At 40.4% G+C, this 18,971-nt stretch overlaps 1 protein-coding gene across 4 annotated transcripts in view; it reads right to left on the bottom strand.

Moving 5' to 3' along the window:
- The window catches only part of LOC149183946 (transcription factor bHLH140-like), a 138,250-nt gene that overhangs the window by 53,299 nt on the left and 65,980 nt on the right, over nt 1–18,971 (bottom strand). For all 4 annotated transcript variants that reach the window (XM_089417338.1, XM_089417337.1, XM_089417336.1 and 1 more), the window contains exons 2-3: nt 10,042–10,339; nt 9,707–9,877 (exon numbers count right to left, since the gene is read on the bottom strand). In XM_089417338.1, the coding sequence (XP_089273464.1) occupies nt 9,707–9,877; nt 10,042–10,218 (348 nt within the window). In that variant the 5' untranslated portion in view covers nt 10,219–10,339. The remainder of the gene's footprint in view (nt 1–9,706; nt 9,878–10,041; nt 10,340–18,971) is intronic.

Here is an 18,971-nt window from a genome sequence, read left to right as displayed (position 1 = left end):
TCTATCTTCCAGGGAATAGGAAGGTAGTAGTTCGGCGGGATGTAACGTTCATGGAAGACAAAGCTTTCTCGAAATCCCGAGAAATGCCTTCCAAAGAGAAGTCAAAAGACAATCAGTTGGTCCAACCACTTTGACCAGCAGAAACTAGTACCAGCAATTCTCCTAAAGGAAAGCTTTAGAACATGAGGAATCTCAAGAAGAGGAAGAATTGATAGATGTACCCACAATCAGTGGAAGGACGAGCCGGGAACTCCGACAGATTCTACGGGATGCAGAGGACTTCATTGGTGCACCCAGTTATGATAAAAGGGAGCGAAAACAACCAGACAGATACCAGGCCTTAGTAGCTCAGGTTGGGGAACCTTCTAGTTTTTAGGAGGTCGTTCAGCATCAAGTATGGGTAGATGTTATGGTGGAGGAATACAGTTCTATAATGGTCAATGGGAAGTGGTACATAGGCCTCAGGACAGGTCAGTGGTAGGTTCAAGATGGATCTACGAAGTCAAATATGTTGCAGACAGCAGTGTGGAGAAATGCAAAGCTAGGTTTGTAGCTAAGGGGTATGCTCAAAAGGAAGGGATAGACTACGAAGAAACCTTCACCCCAGTAGCCAGGTATACTTCTATTAGAACCATGATATCCCTTGCAGCGCAGTTGGGTGGGAGATTCACCAGATGGATGTCAAGATGGCGTTCTTAAACAGGGTGATAGAAGAAGAAGTATACATTGAACAGCCAGATGATTTTGAGACACATGAGAAGGAATCTCATGTATGCAGGTTGAAGAAAGCCTTGTATGGGCTTAAACAGGCACCTAGAGCATGGTACGGTCGAATTGATGACTACTTGCAGAAGATGGGATTCGTCAAGAGTGACGCAGATCCTAATCTCTACTATCTTGTCATAGAGAATGAGCCTCTAATCCTAGTATTATATGTAGATGATATTTTCCTAATAGGGTCATCTAGGCTCATCAAAGACTGCAAGGAGAACCTAGCCACAGAATTCGACATGAAGGATTTGGGACAGATGCATTATTTTCTAGGGTTGGAAGTTTGGCAGCAAAAGGGTGAAATCTTCCTTGGACAAGGGAGATATGCTACAGAGATCTTGAAAAGATTCAGGATGCAGGACTGTAGACCTATGGCTACTCCAATGATCACCAACTGGAAGAAGATTGATGCATCAAAAGATAAAGGCGTCGATCCCACCTTGTACAAGCAGCTTATAGGGTCCCTGATGTATTTGGTCAATACCAGGCCAGACATTTGTTACGCTGTCAACACCCTCATTCAGTTCATGGTGGAACCCAAGAGGGCGCACTGGGCAGCAACCAAACATGTTCTCAGGTATATACAAGGAACAGTTAAGCATGGATTATTGTACACCCAAGGCAATGACATCAGGCTAAGTGGGTTCACTGACGTAGATTGGGCTAAAAGTTCAGTAGATCGGAAAAGTACAACTCGGTACTATTTTAACATTGGATCAGGAATGACCTCCTGGTGTAGTACAAAACAGAAATCCATGGCTCTGAGCTCAGCTGAAGCAGAATATATGGCAGCTAGCACAGCTTCGTGCGAAGCCATATGGCTTAGGAAATTGCTTGTGAATCTATTCAGGAGAAGGATGGAAGCGACCAGGATTTTGTGTGATAATCAGAGTTGCATCAAGCTCTTTGAAAATCTAGTATTTCATGATCGGTCGAAACACATTGATATCAGGTGTCACTTTGTCAGAGACTGTGTCCAACGAGGGGCACTACAGTTGAAGTACACTACAACAGGAGAATGTTAGGATATTCCGACACATAGGAAATAGTTAAGTACAACTTGGTCTAGTGTAGAGTTAGGTAAAGTGTGTTTCTTTACCGTTGTACATTTTGTAACTTACAATCCGACGGTCACGATATGTAGTGATCTGACGGTTCATTCTCTCCTCGGTATTACCGACACTTGATCCGTGGCTTGACACCCGATTGGTCCATGAATTCTATTTAAAGCGCATGGAGGGTCATTTGTAGGGTAATCCATGCATGAGAGAAACATATGTAAATTTTCTTTCTTTTATTAATAAATTGCCTGAAGTGGCCGCGTTGGCTCAGGCCGTGGACTGTTTCCCTATTTGAGGGTTTTAACCACGTCAAAAATACTGGTGTATTGATCTGCGATCTGGTTGTGAGCGGTGTCCCTTGGTGTTCTTTCTGAGGAACTTACCCTATAAATTCCTACATGTTATCAGAGCTATTTGAGGGCCGCGTCCGTTGGTGATCCAAATCTGAAGCCGGTAGAACTGCATTCGACTGCCGTTTCCTAGCTCTGTTGTTTCTGACTGCTTTCGGGCCGAGAGGACTGCTCTGTTGTGTTGGGAGCATCTGTTCCAGTGAGGAACCCCTTTCGTTTCACGCGAAAAGGTTTCCGGTAGCCCTAGCTGCGTCATTTTTAAGATCTGGAGGTATACAGTGTTTATTTGCAGTTTACTGTTATTTTCTCTCTGTTTATTTCGGTTTCGGTTTATTTAGCCTTTTTTATTACCGGATCTATACCTTTCATTTCTGCGTATGCTCTTTGCCCTGCGACTCTGTGCGATTTGGGCAAATCAGAAACAGAAAGGAAGGATTTTTCTCATGCGTATGCTCTTTTCCCTGCGCCTTAGGGTGATCTCGGAAAATCAGAAACATTGAGAAAAATATTTAGTTTCTGGCCAAAGCTAACTTTGAGCCGTTCATTTTTGAAAATATTTAGTTTTTCGACTAAAGCTAACTTCGAGCCATAAGGTTCGTTTTCTTTGCATGTCCGTGTTGGGTTTTGTGTTTTGTGTTTTGTAGGGAAAAAGAGCTTTCTCAAGGCAAGCACGCAACCCAAAGCACCCCCCCCCCTCTCTCTCTCTCTCAAATTTTTTGTATAAATCAATTGGTTCAAAGCTATTTTAAGAGAGTAGAGGTCTTGGGTTCAAGTCTCCATTTTGTGGGGGCGGACTTTTTTCATTTCCGCACATTCCCGCACTTCGTCGACAACTTCAACAACTTTTTTTCAAAAAGCCATAACTTCTTCATTCGGAAGCCGTTTTCAGAGCCGTTTTTTTTAAACCAGCCTAATTTTTCGAGATCTATCCATTGAAACACTTATTTTCAGCATCTTTAGCTTCAGTTTCCATTGAAATGGAAAGTCAATACCAAGTTACCCTTGACAGCACCAACTATTTCCAATGGTTGGCTTACATTGAGGATTTACTTAGAAGTAAAGGTCTCTTCAGAATAGCCTCAGGCCAAGAAAAGAAACCGAAGGATGAAGATAAGGCTGCTAAATGGGAAAATAGGCAAGATCAAGCACGTGGATTGATAGGGATGTCTATTTCTCCAGATATTAGATTCCATATTGCAGAAATTGATTCTCCTAATGAAGCAATGAAACAAATCAATAAAGTTTTTGGCATTAAAAATGAAATTAGAGCCCATCAACTTGAAAATGAGTTGCTTACATTGGACCCTAATAATTTTTCTTGCATTGAAGATTTCTTGTCCAAATTCAAGACCCTTAGATATCTTTTGGAAGGTGTTAAAGTTAAGAAAGAAGATAGTAATCTTATCTACTCCATTCTTACAAAGTTGGGACCAGCCTACTCTGTGTTTGTTTCCACCTTCCATTCTACAAGAGAAGCCTTCATTTCTCAAGGAACAGACTACAAGTCCCCTTCCTTTGACTCTTTTTGTGATTCTTTAATAAGAGAACAAGAAAAACTCTTACACCTTGGTCTTCTTAATCTTGGAAACTCTTCCAAGAAAGCATTAGCCGCCCAGCAGCAACCAAATTCAAAGAATCCTAAGAAGTCATATCCTAAAAAGAATGGTCCTAAACCAAACAAGGGTCCTAAGCAATTTCAGCCCCAAAATGAAAAATCATTTCAACAAAATGATAAGACAAATAAAAACAAAGGGAAGAAGACTGATAGACATTGCAATTTTTGTAATCGAGATGGCCACTTAGAATCAAAATGCTTTAAGAAGATGGAAGCCTTGGAAGCAGCAATGAAGAAGCATAACATCCATTTGGGACAATCTTCAACTTCAACTTCATCTTCAGGAATGGCACTTTCTGCATGTGGTTGTCAAGCATCTCGGTCTGGCTATGCATTAAATGTATCTTCTTCTTCTTATTCTCATGAGTGGCTCATTGATTCTGGAGCTTCTTATCACATGGCCAAAAACAAAGCCATGTTTTCTTCTTTAAATGATTGTAACACCAAAAATATATATGTTGGTGATGATAGATCTCTTAATGTTGTAGGGACTAGAACTGTTCATCTAGACAATGGTCAATTTAATGATGTATTATGTGTTCCAACCTTATCCTGCAACCTTCTATCTGTATATCAGATAACTCATTCAGGTGAAGGTAAAATCGTTGAATTTTCACCTCATGATGTTGTAATCAAGGACTTAAGAGATCCTAAACAGATTTTGGCTACTGGCATTGCTGATGATTCCACAAGGTTGTATAAGTTTCACAACTTTGGGTCATCAAATCTTCCCTCAGTATTTGTTGCTCATAACGATGAAGTGAGCAAACTTTGGCATGAGCAATTTGGTCACTTAAACTATCGCTCCCTTCAGCATCTATGTAAAGAAAATATGGTGACAGGTCTTCCTATGGTATCTTGCAGAGATGGTGTTTGTTCCGGATGTGTACTCGGAAAACATCATCGGGACAGTTTTGAAAAACGTGCCTCTTGGCACGCCTCAGCCCCTTTACAGCTTGTGCATAGTGATTTATGTGGTCCACTTCCAGTTGTGTCATTCTCTGACTGCAAGTATTTCTTAACTTTCATTGATGATTTCTCCAGACGCACTTGGGTATACTTCTTAAAACTCAAGAGTGAAGTATTTAACACTTTTTTGGCCTTCAAGGCCTTTGTTGAAAAACAATCTGGACATCAAATTCTTAAGTTAAGATCTGATAATGGCGGAGAATATGTTAAAAACACATTCATCAACTATTGCACTGAGAATGGAATTCAAATGCAACATACTGTTCCATATACTCCACAACAAAATGGTGTAGCTGAAAGGAAGAATCGCACCTTAAAGGAAATGGCTAATTGTATGCTACAATCTAAAGGACTTGGTCTTAGTTTTTGGGCAGAAGCAATTAACTGTGCAAATTACATAATAAATCGCACTCCTACTAAGGCTTTAAAGAATATCACTCCAGAAGAAGCATGGAGCTCAATCAAACCAGATGTAAGTCACTTTCGTGTTTTTGGAAGTGAAGCGTGGGCCCATATTCCAGATGAAAAGCATAAAGCTTTAGAACCTAAGAGTGAAAAATGTACTTTTGTTGGATATTCTGAAGATGTCAAAGGCTATAGACTTATTCCATTTAAGTCCAAAAATGTTATCATTAGAAGAGATGTAAAATTTGATGAAAATATATCGGCCTGCGAGCCTAGTCCGGCGATTGTGCCACCTCTCCCTATCTCTTCTACTTTTGAAAACATTTCTTCTTCAGATGATGAAAGTGAGGATGACAATCCTCCCCCACCATCTCAGGATCCTCCTTCAGCTCCTGAGCTTCCAAAATGGGTTCGTGCTACTCGAGATGCAGCAGGTGATCTTGTCGGTGATCCTACAGATCAGCGACGTACACGTTCTCAGTTCGAGAGAGCCTCTTCTTTACTGGCTCAAGCTCCAGTAAATTATGATCCTGACACCTTTGCAGAGGCTTCAGGCCATCCAGATTGGGAAGCAGCTATGAATGAAGAATATCATTCATTATTGGCAAATGATACATGGGATCTTGTTCCTCTACCAAAGGGACGAAAACTTGTCAGATGCAAATAGGTTTACAGAACCAAGTATGGACCAGATGGGAAAGTTGATAAACATAAAGTTCGTCTTGTTGCTAAAGGTTTTTCACAGGTTGAAGGCATTGACTACACCGAAACCTTCTCCCCTGTTGCCAAAATGAACTCTATCCGCCTTGTTCTTTCCCTTGCTGCCTCTTTCAAATGGGAAGTCCATCAGATGTATGCTAAATCTGCCTTCTTGCATGGGGACTTGCATGAAGAAATCTATATGGAACAACCCATTGGCTTCATACAAACAGACTCCAGCCTTGTATGTCGATTTAAGAAATCCCTTTATGGTCTCAAGCAAGCTCCTCGGGCTTGGTATGCCAAAATGGATAGCTTTCTTTTAGAATCTAGCTTTTCTAGGTGTCATTCTGACAATACTGTCTACACCAAGAAAGTGGGCAACTCTCTTATCATCCTTGTTCTTTATGTTGATGATCTTATCCTTACTGGTAGTGATCCCAACCTTATAAACCATGTGAAGTCTAGCCTTAAAAGGAAATTTGAAATGACAGACTTAGGACACTTACACTATTTTCTCGGTCTTCAAGTCTTGCAATCCAAGGAGGGTATTTCCCTTTCCCAGTCAAAGTATGCTTGTGATATTTTACGTCATTTTCACATGGAAGACTGTAAGCTAGCCCCTTCTCCCTTTCAGTCTGGAGTCAAACTTTCAGTCACTTGTACTTCTCCTGAAGTTGATGCTACATTATACCGTCAACTTGTAGGAAAACTCTTGTATCTAACTCATACTCGTCCTGACCTTTCCTTTGCTATTGGCCTTGTTGCTCGGTTCATGCAAAACCCCCGTGAAAGTCATTGGAAAGCAGCTAAAAGAATACTTCGTTATGTTCGAGGTACAGTTCAATTTGGGATTCATTACAGTGCCGAAGCATCTCCTCTATTGGTTGGTTTCACTGATTCCGATTGGGCTGGTGACCCTGATGATCGGAAATCTACTGCCGGTTATGTGTTCACTCTTGGTTCAGGACCTATTACATGGGCTTGTAAGAAACAAGCTGCCATTTCTCTTTCATCAGCAGAAGCAGAGTATCGTGGTGCCGTAGAAGCTAGTAAGGAAGCCTTGTGGCTTCGTCAGATCCTGTCAGAGTTTGGCTTTCAGCAGCAGCATCCGACTACACTTTGGTGTGATAATCAAAGTGCCATTCAGCTATGCAAAGATCCAGTCCAACATCAGCGCAGCAAACACATTGAACTGCACATGCACTTCATCAGAAAGCTCATTCACGACCATGTTCTTGAAGTGCAATATTGTTCAACAGATGATCAAGTTGCAGACATCTTCACAAAGGCTCTCACAGAGGCGAAGTTCACTAAACTTCGATTTATGGTTGGAGTTCAGGAAGTTGTCACTAAGGGGGGATAGGCTCTAGTGCCTCCTTCCTTCTCCTATTCTGTCATATTTGTAAATCCTTCAATCCTATCCCAAGTTGTTCTTAAGGGGGAATGTTAGGATATTCCGACACATAGGAAATAGTTAAGTACAACTTGGTCTAGTGTAGAGTTAGGTATAGAGTTAGGTAAAGTGTGTTTCTTTACCGTTGTGCATTTTGTAACTTACAATCCGACGGTCACGATATGTAGTGATCCGACGGTTCATTCTCTCCTCGGTATTACCGACACTTGATCCGTGGCTTGACACCCGATTGGTCCATGAATTCTATTTAAAGCGCATGGAGGGTCATTTGTAGGGTAATCCGTGCATGAGAGAAACATATGTAAATTTTCTTTCTTTTATTAATAAATTGCCTGAAGCGGTCGCGTTGGCTCAGGCTGTGGACTGTTTCCCTATTTGAGGGTTTTAACCACGTCAAAAATACTGGTGTATTGATCTGCGATCTGGTTGTGAGCGGTGTCCCTTGGTGTTCTTTCTAAGGAACTTACCCTGTAAATTCCTACAGAGAACAGGTGGCAGACATCCTCACCAAGGCTCTAAGAAGAATAAAGTTTGTTTATTTCAGGGAGAAGATGGGGATGGTGAAGAATCCATTTCAGTAGCAGAAAGGGATAATATCGGGAGTTGCAATGCAGCAGTTAGCAATTGCAGTGCTATGGGCAGCATGATGCAACATACTCCGAGGAAGTTGCAATACAGATGTAGCAATGATGTAGCAGTGACAGTTGCAGTGTCATGGGTAGCAGTACAGGTTGCAATAGCGCAGTGGATGTGGGGCAAAGGATCGATGCCATGGATCAGTGTGGTGCTTCTATTGGGAAGCACTGCGAGAACACATTCCTCGCTAAGAGGGAGTGCTGATTTTGGGTAGCATCAGATGTGTTGTAGCGCCACAATTTTGTGGAGGGGCTAGAATACATGAGATCTCCAAGACCCAGAAATCGTTTGGAGAAATTCCACCCAAATGAAGCGTTATTAAAATAATTTAATGGGTTCCTAAGTCTAAACTTAGGAAAATAAAAATATTAATGGGTATTAATAAAGATAAAGGTGAGAAGCTTCTAAGAGACGAGGATCAAGTCTCTTTTAATCTTAGCCATTGATTAGAGACTTAATCTCGGTTGTTGATTCATCAACAGGAAAAGTATAAGAGAATACTTTAGGATCATTTGGAGACACACCGGCAGATACTCAGTATCCAAAGGAAAATCGATTCTCAAAGAGAAGGAGATCGATTTCAAAGGGAGAGTTGCAGGGTGGAGGAAAAGGAGGGCATCAGTAGCAATCAGTGACTAAGGAGGAGGTGACGCAGGGATATCAAGAGAGCGCAGAGGGAAGCCGCAGTCCTCATGCAAGTTGACGCAAAGGGACGCAGAGTGATGCAAAGGTGACGCAAAAGTGGGAGAAGGGTCTCCAGGGTGTCAGAAAGTTTCCAGGAGAGGGATGAACTTTGCCTCAAGTGTTTTCTCTCAGTAGTGTCTCAGTTTCTCTGTAAAATCATTCCTTGTATAGCGATTGTTGCTGAAGATTAATAAAACCCTCATCTGTTGCACCAATTTTCCCACGTTGGGTTTTTTCCTAGAACAATTGTCCAAAAACTACTGTGTTGATGTGATTGGTTCTTGTGCTTGTATATCATTGTTATTTTCTCTATGTAATTATGTGATAACTGCAGTAGAATTTATTTTAATATTTACTGAAGGGATTTCGTAAATAACTTATTGTGAGAAATAAGTAGGTGAAATAAATCAGTGGCTGCAGTAGAATTTCGTATTTGGAAATTTTCACAAAGACCAAAAGCACCAATTTCTTTAGTAACCACAGCTCAACACAAGGCTTATTAATGCTTCTAGGATGTTCGTCTTCCAGCTTTGATGCATGCTGAGATTCCATCAGTAAATGATGATAGTGAATACTATGTTGTCCAAAATGCAAAACCAAAATGAGTATCTTCATATCCTCCATCATACATGTGGCTTAGTGGTTAGGACGGTGCAACCCCATGCAAACAACCCAAGTTCAAACCATGGTGAGTGAAGAGCCCTTGTATATGTGTGAGGGAAGGCATTTGATCTGCCAAGGTTGGTTTCCCTCTGTCATCAAAGAGACTTAACACATCTAACTGGTCTTAGACAATGGACATTAATAGGATATTTTATATATTTTTATCAACATCTTTAATGTCTCCTATGAGATCCCCCATATACTAGATATCATTCCAGTACAGTTAGATGCATCATCACAAGATATATCATATTATGTTACAAATTTATCTAATAAATGTGTGACAGGATCAAGCATCCTTTTGAGCATTTAATGATAATTTTCACCATAGAACATTCAGACACATCCAGACTCATTAGCACCATCTCTACATGAAGATTAAGCACAGAATAAATTTATAAAATAGACAAAAAATTTCAGCCACAAAGGCTATTACCGAGTGATAACCAAGCCGGAAGATCAATGAAGGGTCCTTATTTAGAAAATATGTGATCCAATCTTCTCCAAGCTTGTGCATGTGCTGTAACAATGGTATATGTTTTATACCAACATCTGCCAATCTGTCAAGACCATCCCATCTTGATATTACTAGCACATGTTTCTTCCCCTGCAAGGATGACCAAACAGCATTGTAGTTCGTCTAATTTTGTTCGATGATAAAATGACATACGATGCATTTAAAACCACTGTTTTTACAATAACAGAAAACTACAGCTCAGCAAAAAAGGTTTAAATTATATAAACCATGCATGCATATCAAATGAAGCAAACCTTAGGGTACAAGTCTGGAAAGACCACAGCTTCATCTGTAACCTGTAGTACTTTATCCTCGTATTTCTCTGGATGAATAGCTACATTTCGCAAAGCTTGAGCCCATTGTGGCCACTTCTTTGAACTCCCAGTCTGGTCTGTATTCTCTGTACTCCCCTTTGTAGAATCTGTTTGCATGATTTTCAACTTACTACTGGAGTATGTGAATCTACGTATCCAATGCCACAATTGAATGAAGAAATCATAAACTCTTGCAAGGCTCTTCCTTCCCTGCTGTTTAAAGTGATAAATGAGCTACCTATAACAAAATAAAACATTTGCACAGTTAAACAGTCAAAACCTTTTTTCAGCTTCAAGAAAATTCAACATAATCACTGGCTGTCAAAGAAGGAAAGAATGTAAAATGACATAAAAATGAAAATCACCTTTATCTGTAAGAAAGAAAATACAACTTACTTTTGAGTTTTACCCACATCTTCAGAGAATTAAGTTCCCAGGTTGATAAGCTGTCAAAAGAGGCACCAGGAAAAAACTCTCCTGGGGCAGAAGTTCAAAAACAAAGTGCTGATCTCATAATCCTTGAAAACTATCATTTAAATTTCTGCTGGTTCTGATTGGTCTCGGGTCATAGGCTATTATAGCCTTGGTTGGTCGTATGTAATTTCTGAGGTTTGTTTTTACAGTTTTAAGGACCTTTTGGGTTGTGATACCACTTTATCCAGCACCCTTTGTGCAAAGTCTTCACTAGCTGACTACACAAAAGAACTTGGAAGAGTTATCATTGTCACCACAGTACTCTCTTCCCTCTCTTTAGGATGATCTATGATCACCACTAGGAGGGCATCCCTATACTTCCCCCTTTTGCTATGACTTTATGACCTATTGAAACCACGTGATGAAAGGATTATCACTCTATTAATGTATTTCTGTTTGAAGGGGATAATACTCTGTTTTAATGAAGCTGAGATTATCACGAAAGGAGAACACAGTAATCAGTGTTTCATTGGCAGCTTGGAAAACATTCTTTTGTCAACACATAGAACCACTCATGCAGGTATATTTTTAAAGGTCAAAGTGGGTTGGTTTCAGGCTCACTTTAAGCTCAAACTTCAAGTCCGTAAACAAGATTCTATGCAGCATACAACCAAGTGAATTTCCAAAATTGGTAAACAAATTGTTAAGAATTTTAATCACAACTCTTTACAGGCTTTAGGACCACCATGAGGACAGAGTATTAATGTTGTCATAGAGATTAAAAATCAGTTCAGTATCACTTTCAAACTGTCAGAGTATATTTCACATATCTGATTGCACCTTGAATCAAATGATCCTTTCAGTATGCATAGATCTCAAACAGCCCGATCTAGAAAATGTACTACAGCTGATGGATGATGGACTTCTACAGAGGTATTTCCAGCATGCAGTACACTGTTACAATGCATAAATCTGCCTCCAAGATATTATGTTGCAACAGCTTGTCTATCAGATTTATGCAAAGACTAAGCCAGCCTTTTCAAATTTATAATAAAAATATAACTAGGCTTAGCAATGACAGAACTAAGGTATAAATATCAATGAGGATTCCAGATTAGTTAACGAATCAATAAGAGTCTAAATAAAAAAAATTGGTAGTTGCAAAAAGTGATATCAGTGCCTCTTAGACTTAGGTTTATGGGGTCGAATGTCAACTGAAATGAAAGTTCTTTCATAAGATAAACCTCAAAATATAGGTTTGAATCAATACATTTCTTAGCCACCTTACACTTCAGAAAATAAACAGGAGATCACAAGAGAAGATGACATCCAAGTAAATATGGGTCCTGTTACCCACCATATTGTGGGTAACATCCCTAGGAGAAAAAATTTCTCCAATATGGTCCTCAGCCGACAACTAGCAGCTCCTTGCAGCCATCAGCTAGCTCATTGTGCCATTTCTCCGCCACCTGAGCCAGCCATGTGGTCCCTCGCCCACCTGCCATGATCGTATGTTTGAAGGTGGGCCTCCCGAATCTAAAGGTATGCCTTGTCATTTTGAAATTGAGTATTGTAGTTTGTTTATCATGGGCACTTCTGGGCATGGATTAATGGGGGGATTCGACGGAAAGGATGGGCTAGGTTTGTGCTTCTGTCCCCTAGACACCTTTTAGGAATTAACCTTGGATTCTAGTCCCGTGAGATCACTTTTACTGACCGTTTGGTTTCAAAGATGGTATTTCACGGGAAACCCTACTTTTGGTTGCGTGGTCCCGCTCCCTTATCCGCTTATATTACCCTCTTTCCATTCATTATTACCCCATCCATCATTTCTCCTACCTGGGTCCACATTCTTCCATTGGGTCGACATAGGTTTAGCTTGCCCCTTCCCCTTGCCCACACCTTGGGTCATGGCCTGGAATGAAGCCCGGAGGTTGATGCAGCTGAAAAGAAAGTTAAAAGCATATATGGCCACATTCAACAGGAAAAGTACCACAAAATGCAAAAGATGGTCGGGACAAAAACATTTTAGCACGTGGGAAAAAGCCAACACATGAGCTCTACCCCATCATCATGGCCATCACCCTAGTTCCTACAGATTCTATGAGCCTTCTTCATCATATAGGAACCCATGTTTGTCCCAAGCCCTGGTGGGCAATGAACCGCCCCACCTTCATCGTCCCACCTTAAAAGGGGGATTCCACTGCTATATCTTACACATCATGCTCTAACCCCTTGAGCCCCGAGCAGTTAATCAAAGAAAATCATAAAAGGCAAAAGGCATATAAAGAAGGGTGGAAAAACCAAGGCCGGGGCACCTCATGTACCATGATTGCTCCCTCCTACACATTATAAACCCAAAGTGTAGGCTTCCCTCTTATTAGCTACCCTTGTACCCCATCATGTGACCTAGGGTTGCCCCTTCTCATCCCCTACTTCATTCACCTATCTGTCACATGCCACCACCTTTTGACGGATGTACCTTGACTATATTGTCCCCTTTAGAGGTAGAAACCACCTAATAAGGTGCTTGGTTAACCCATTTGGAGTTCAAGAGACATTGGCACATCCTGAAACCCATTATGGAAGGGCAAGTTATTATGAAGTCCCTACCTGTGGTTCATGATTAGGTAAGCTCATTTACTCGATTTCTCTAATGACTTGTTGTATTGGAAAGCTAGGGGACACATTGGATCTTATGCAGATTGCAGATGGTTTCCATTTAGGGTTTGGTCTCCCTATATGGGGTCCTAATCCTCCAGAGGGCTACATTGGCACATGTGGGGTGAGTGTTGAGAACCATAGGCCTTCACAGCAGCAAATTGCACTTCATGGATCCCCACAACCATTTAGAGATTGCTTGTGGTTCACTTATTGGACGAGGAGGATGCACTTGATCCATCATGCCCAGTCAGCCCCATATCTACACCATACACTTGGCAGATGATCCAAGACTTCCACGATGATGTGGCATCACCTACACCATCATCCTAGCCATTGAGGGCAGCCTACAGGCATCTTCGATTTGTTTGGAGACCCATGAGGACACTTGTGTGCCCCTAGATGTCATTTGGAGCACCACAAGTTAATACAAGGGGCCACCCCCTTGCCCACTGCTTTTGAGGGTCCTTCTCTTCATTACGGCACCCATGGACCTCAATAGGCCTCTTGAGAAGCTTACTTTTTCATTTATGAGCTAGTTTGGTGGGCTTGTCACCAAAATTTGTATTATTAGCACATTATTTTATTTTTGGGGCTTATGTGGGCCAAGGAGGCTAATTCGAACTCCTAAGATGTGTGTATAAATACAAGTGAGGTGAGATCATTTCTCATCATCACTTTGGATTGGATATCTTTCTCTTTAGAGAATTTCACACTTTTTCTGGAGGATGAATTGAAGCTTTTATGGATGAATTTTGATGTATGGTTATTGGTCTATCTTCTCTTTGGAGCTTCTCTACTGTCATTTGTGAATGGTTGGATATACTCTATTGCATGTAAGTACGAAATTTTGATGTTATTCTTGTTACTTTTATCACATATGTTGGATTGGGATTTCCGTTGTTTTAGGCTAATTGTTGCATGCAGTTATTGCTTAATATTGTGGAATTGTCTCTATTATAACGTTCTCTCCATGTATGGGCCATGTAGTGTGAGCGAAATCTCCTAGGGGTAAAATTTGACCTTGATAAGCCATTCCTCTTGTGCATTTGAAGTATAAAAGTTGCAAGATTGCTTTCACTTGACCTAGAGGGTTTGTGAAGTAATTTTGAGGCCTCCTTGACTGGGAACCAAGAAATCTTACACAAAATCAACATAGACTCCATTCTCCCAAGGATTAAGGCACTGATCTACCAAGGGTGGTCACCAAAACTCTTATTCTTTCACCTTCTCCCAAGTCTAGCCACATTGGGGTGCCTAGGGCATCAATTTCCCGACAAGTTAGCCACTAAAAAAATTCGATCTCCTAGGGTCTCCTGTGTTGGCCTTTCCTCTAGCCCTCCTCCAAATTTGAAGACATTTTGACGGTGGAGTTGGGAGAAAAGCCAAGCCCTAGATCTAGGACCAAAACTTGCCCTGCCATCCCCAAGGCTAGCACTTCCCAGGGTCAAAACAACATCTTTGACTAATTATATTTTCTTTGATCCTCTCCCCACCTTCTCCAGGGTAAGGATATCATTGGTTGCTACATTCCTTCCTCGTACCCTTGACTGGGTCCACTTGGCCCCGTGTGGTCCCACTCTGTTGAAAGACCATTCTTCAAGAACCATCTGGGATACCAATTCTAACAAGGATTTTAGGGATTGGGAAACTCCTTCACAAGTCTTATCCCATAAACCTAACCCTCAAATTCTCTCTTCCTTTCCCTAGAACACATAGTACCTTGCTTAGAAAGCAAGCAAGTTCAATCCTTCCACCTCTTCTGGGAAAGGGATTCATTTGGGTCACTTATATCCATTGATTTATCCTTCATTAGTGACTCTATTCATACGGGGTCTCCTCCCATCAGTGAAAGTTTGTAAATAGAAGGGAGCCTTAGCTGAGGTGACAGTGGGCTAAGCCTCCATTTGTTGCCTTTGGCCTAGCATTTGCCCTTTATGGAACCCCCCCCCCTTAGGTCCCCTGCTAGTTCAAGGGTAACAGGTCGAAGATATTTTTATCATGCATGAAACCTATTATAGAGCAACATACATTGATACTATATTTCTAATGACAAATACAACATTAAAGAAGTTATAGTATCGTTTAACATTCCATAGTAGCCATCACAACAATTCCATCAACATAAGTAAGGAGGAGCTTGTAGAAGAATCCTCCAAGTATAGTGCTTCATTCAACCATCCACAAGATCCCAAAGCAAGTAGAACAATAACAACATAAGTTCACTCCTTATTTCTTCAACAATTATTACAATAGGAGGAGCTCATCTTATATATGAAGAGCTCAAAACTTCCTCCAATAAAATAATAATATCCATGAAAAAAACACTAAATCTGTTTTTAGGGTGTGTCACTATAAACCTAAGTCACCTGACACAGGGATTCGGGATTCGTAGGATAAGGGGATTCGAGTGTTGGATTCGGACACGTTGACCCCCCGGAACAAGACACGTAGGATTCGTTATATATTATTTTATTAAAAATATATATATATATTAAAAAATAGATATTTCTTACACAAATTCTCATTAATGATACAAATTCATCGATTTCAAACATAGATCTTCATCTAGATGTTAGTTTTACTGTTTCCAAAGTAAGTTAGTAACATTATAGCATGCATAGTACATACAAAATTCAAATACATGTCACATAAATCATGATTCATAAATATAATACAACATACAAGATAGTAGGATAAAGACACTGACAACTGAAGTTTTCTCATTAAGTCATCAAATCAAAATGTGTTACATAGGTAGTGCAATGCCAATGGCAAATAGAAATAGAAAATAATAATTACATACAACTATATTTATGAGAGGGCGTACTGTACATTCATATCTCTGTGCACTGTAATATTTATATGTTTAAACCTGTAGAGACTACAGTAACATATGATGTTCTGCCCAGCAAGAGATTAATTTCCAGAATTGCACACAGGGTGAACTATTTGTACTTCACATGGTATCATTTGTATTATTTGGGTTTCAAATAGGTGTTCAAGAACAGTTAATAAAATAGCTGGGTATATATACATCTATGCTCTTGCAGCCCAGGATTAGACATAGTAATTACAATCAGCCACTCAATGACTGTGATGCATTCTTGTGGCACGTATAGCTAAAGTTAATTCATGATTATGATCACCATTCTTTCGGCAGTGTAGACACAACATGTAGGATTTCACACAAGTGTATACTTATTTAATAAAGATCTAGGCTATGAACTGTAGCATTCCTTTTACCACACAGGAATCTATTAATGCAAGCATCATAAACTTGAATAGTGTCCATAACCACCCTTAATGTTGAGATTAATTAGACTCGAGAGTCCATGCATATAGAGTACTGGAATTTTCACTTCTTGGGATTCGAATCCCAAAATGGGACACGTTGTGTCCTAACGGGACACGACCGGGATTCGATCGTGTCTCGTTAGGACACGTCGTGTCCCATTTTGGGATTCAAATCTCCAACGAATCGTGTCCAATTCGTGGGATTCAGACACGTCACCTAGTTTGAGCAAATCCGGTTTCATAGCTATAAACAAATAGTTTGTATCTAACTAAACTACATGAGAAACTCAAAGAAATAATATAAAATAGTGGCCATGCAAAAATGTACAAATCTCCATCAATGACGAGGCACAAAAGAAAAACTCTCCATGCAAATGAAAAGGAACTCCAATGCCCCTTTCTTTCTCTGTCTCTACAAGGAGGTTGACCCATAAAAAAGTGTGCAAGATAACTCCTCTAGTGGCAAAGGCATAATACAAAGTGGAAAGAGCCTCCATGAAGTGGATCAAACCCCCAACATGAGTAAGGAAGAGTGCCAAGTGAAACCGATGCCATAAATAGTACATCATGTTAGACTATCAGTGCCTAAACAATCATAAAATTGGAGACCACATTCTTATGAGTTGTCATCCTTATCTAGATGACAACTCATAAGAATGTCATTATCCACTAATGAGTTGTCAATGAGATCCAGTTTAGAAGTGGTCAAATAGTTGTATTATGAATTGATACCATGAGAACCCATCAAGTGTAGATCAGTTGGTTTGTGTGGGGTTTAGTCCCTATTACCCACCAAAAAATGAGTAACCCCTGGGACAAAAAAATTCTCCCACTTGGTCAACTAGCCAGCCAGTGGTCCTATGATGATCCACAAATAGCTTTACTTCAAAGCTCTCCACCTATGCTCCGCTCAGTGGACTCTCCTATCTAGCATGCTTCTTCAAGGAAGGTGGGTCATCTATCAAAAGTACACAAACCATTTCTGTAATCATGTGTTTTCATTTAAAGTTTGGGGCATACTACTATGGATCACAAGTCAAGCCAAATGATTGACCACTCTTGATTGTAGCCTTGCTCCCATACTTGGGAGATTATCCTTTGACCCTAGTTCAATGTGACCTCCCTTGAGGCCCTTTTTTTCCATTATTTAAGAGGGACACTTATAGGAGTCACACTAATAAGAGGAATTGATTAATATAGTATGCCCAAAGTAATCCATACTCACCACCTTCCATCTCTCCCTTATATTCACTTTCATTCTTTGGGTTGATTTTCATTAGTTATTCGAACTTGCACCCAATATCCTCATCTTTGAGTCAAGGCCTGAAAATTTGCCCAAAGGGGTTAATGCAACTAAAAGAAAGATAAAAGGATGTGAAGCCACAAATGGCAAAAAATAAAATAGAAAATAGAAAAGATGGTTGGGACATATAATAAGCCCGTCGGAAAAATCTTTTAATGAGCTCTACCCCACTCATTAGCCATCACCCAGTTCATAAGTATTTCATGCTCTATCTAGATAAAGGAACTTTTGAACACCCCAACCCCGATGAGCAATAAATTGCTACATCTTTAAAGGGTATTGGAAAAGCATAAAGCAAGCTAGGTCATCCATGCTATGCAAGAAAGAAAGACAAAACATTAAAGTAGAAGGTGCACCAAAGGGGTGGAAAAAGCAAGCCAAGGAAAGGGATAACTCATGCCTCCACGATTGCTCCCTCTTATCATCATTACACTTAAGATGTTGGACCCCTTTTAGTTGGTACCATGGCTATGGCCATCTTTCTTGAAGTATTTCCTATTCCATGACCATATTTATCATATCCATCTATGAATTGATGGGCCTACCTAGGAAATAGCCCCTCCCCTTAAGGGATGAACACACCTTATATGGCTAATTACATAATCATCCCCAACATAATTGTGGTAGCTTGCTTACAAATCAATAACTAGAAAGACATTTGAAGGAAAGGTTTGTGTAAGTATTTTTGCACCCCTAGAATTGGATATGGTCCATTATGATATTTTGATGGTTTTTGTCCCTAATGATGTTGATCTCACTTGACCTTGAGAGCATGTTTCAAGAGGTTTCACACAAATACGTTGGATGACCCTTGAGAGATGGCTTCTCACCTTTCCATCACATTGAGAAGGACATCTAGCCCAAATGTGACGACACTTAAGACCTTGCAACACGAGTGTTGCCCTTCTAGAGATCAACATTGGGCCTTCAGGAGCCCCACATGGATGTATGGCCCCTTTTCACCTCTAAATGTTGAAACGTTGAGCCAAGAAGCTAGGAAATTAGCTTGATTTATCATGCACCGATAAGATCCAAGAGACCCCCCAGTTGGCCTTATACTTAATGGGCATTGCCTTGTTCTTGAGCCCAAATGATAATGGAGATCACTTGAAATTATTTGGGAGGGCTACCACATCTCCCATGACCGAATTTTGCCCTAGGGCTACCACATCTCCCATGCATGCCCTAGGAGGAT

Source organism: Pinus tabuliformis, chromosome 3_2 (genome assembly GCF_031772625.1).
Source record: "Pinus tabuliformis cultivar Carrire ecotype Pingquan chromosome 3_2, CPIR1, whole genome shotgun sequence".
Lineage (NCBI taxonomy): Eukaryota > Viridiplantae > Streptophyta > Pinopsida > Pinales > Pinaceae > Pinus > Pinus tabuliformis.
Note: the sequence above shows the minus strand (reverse complement) of the source record. Positions and strands in the feature narration are given on the sequence as shown.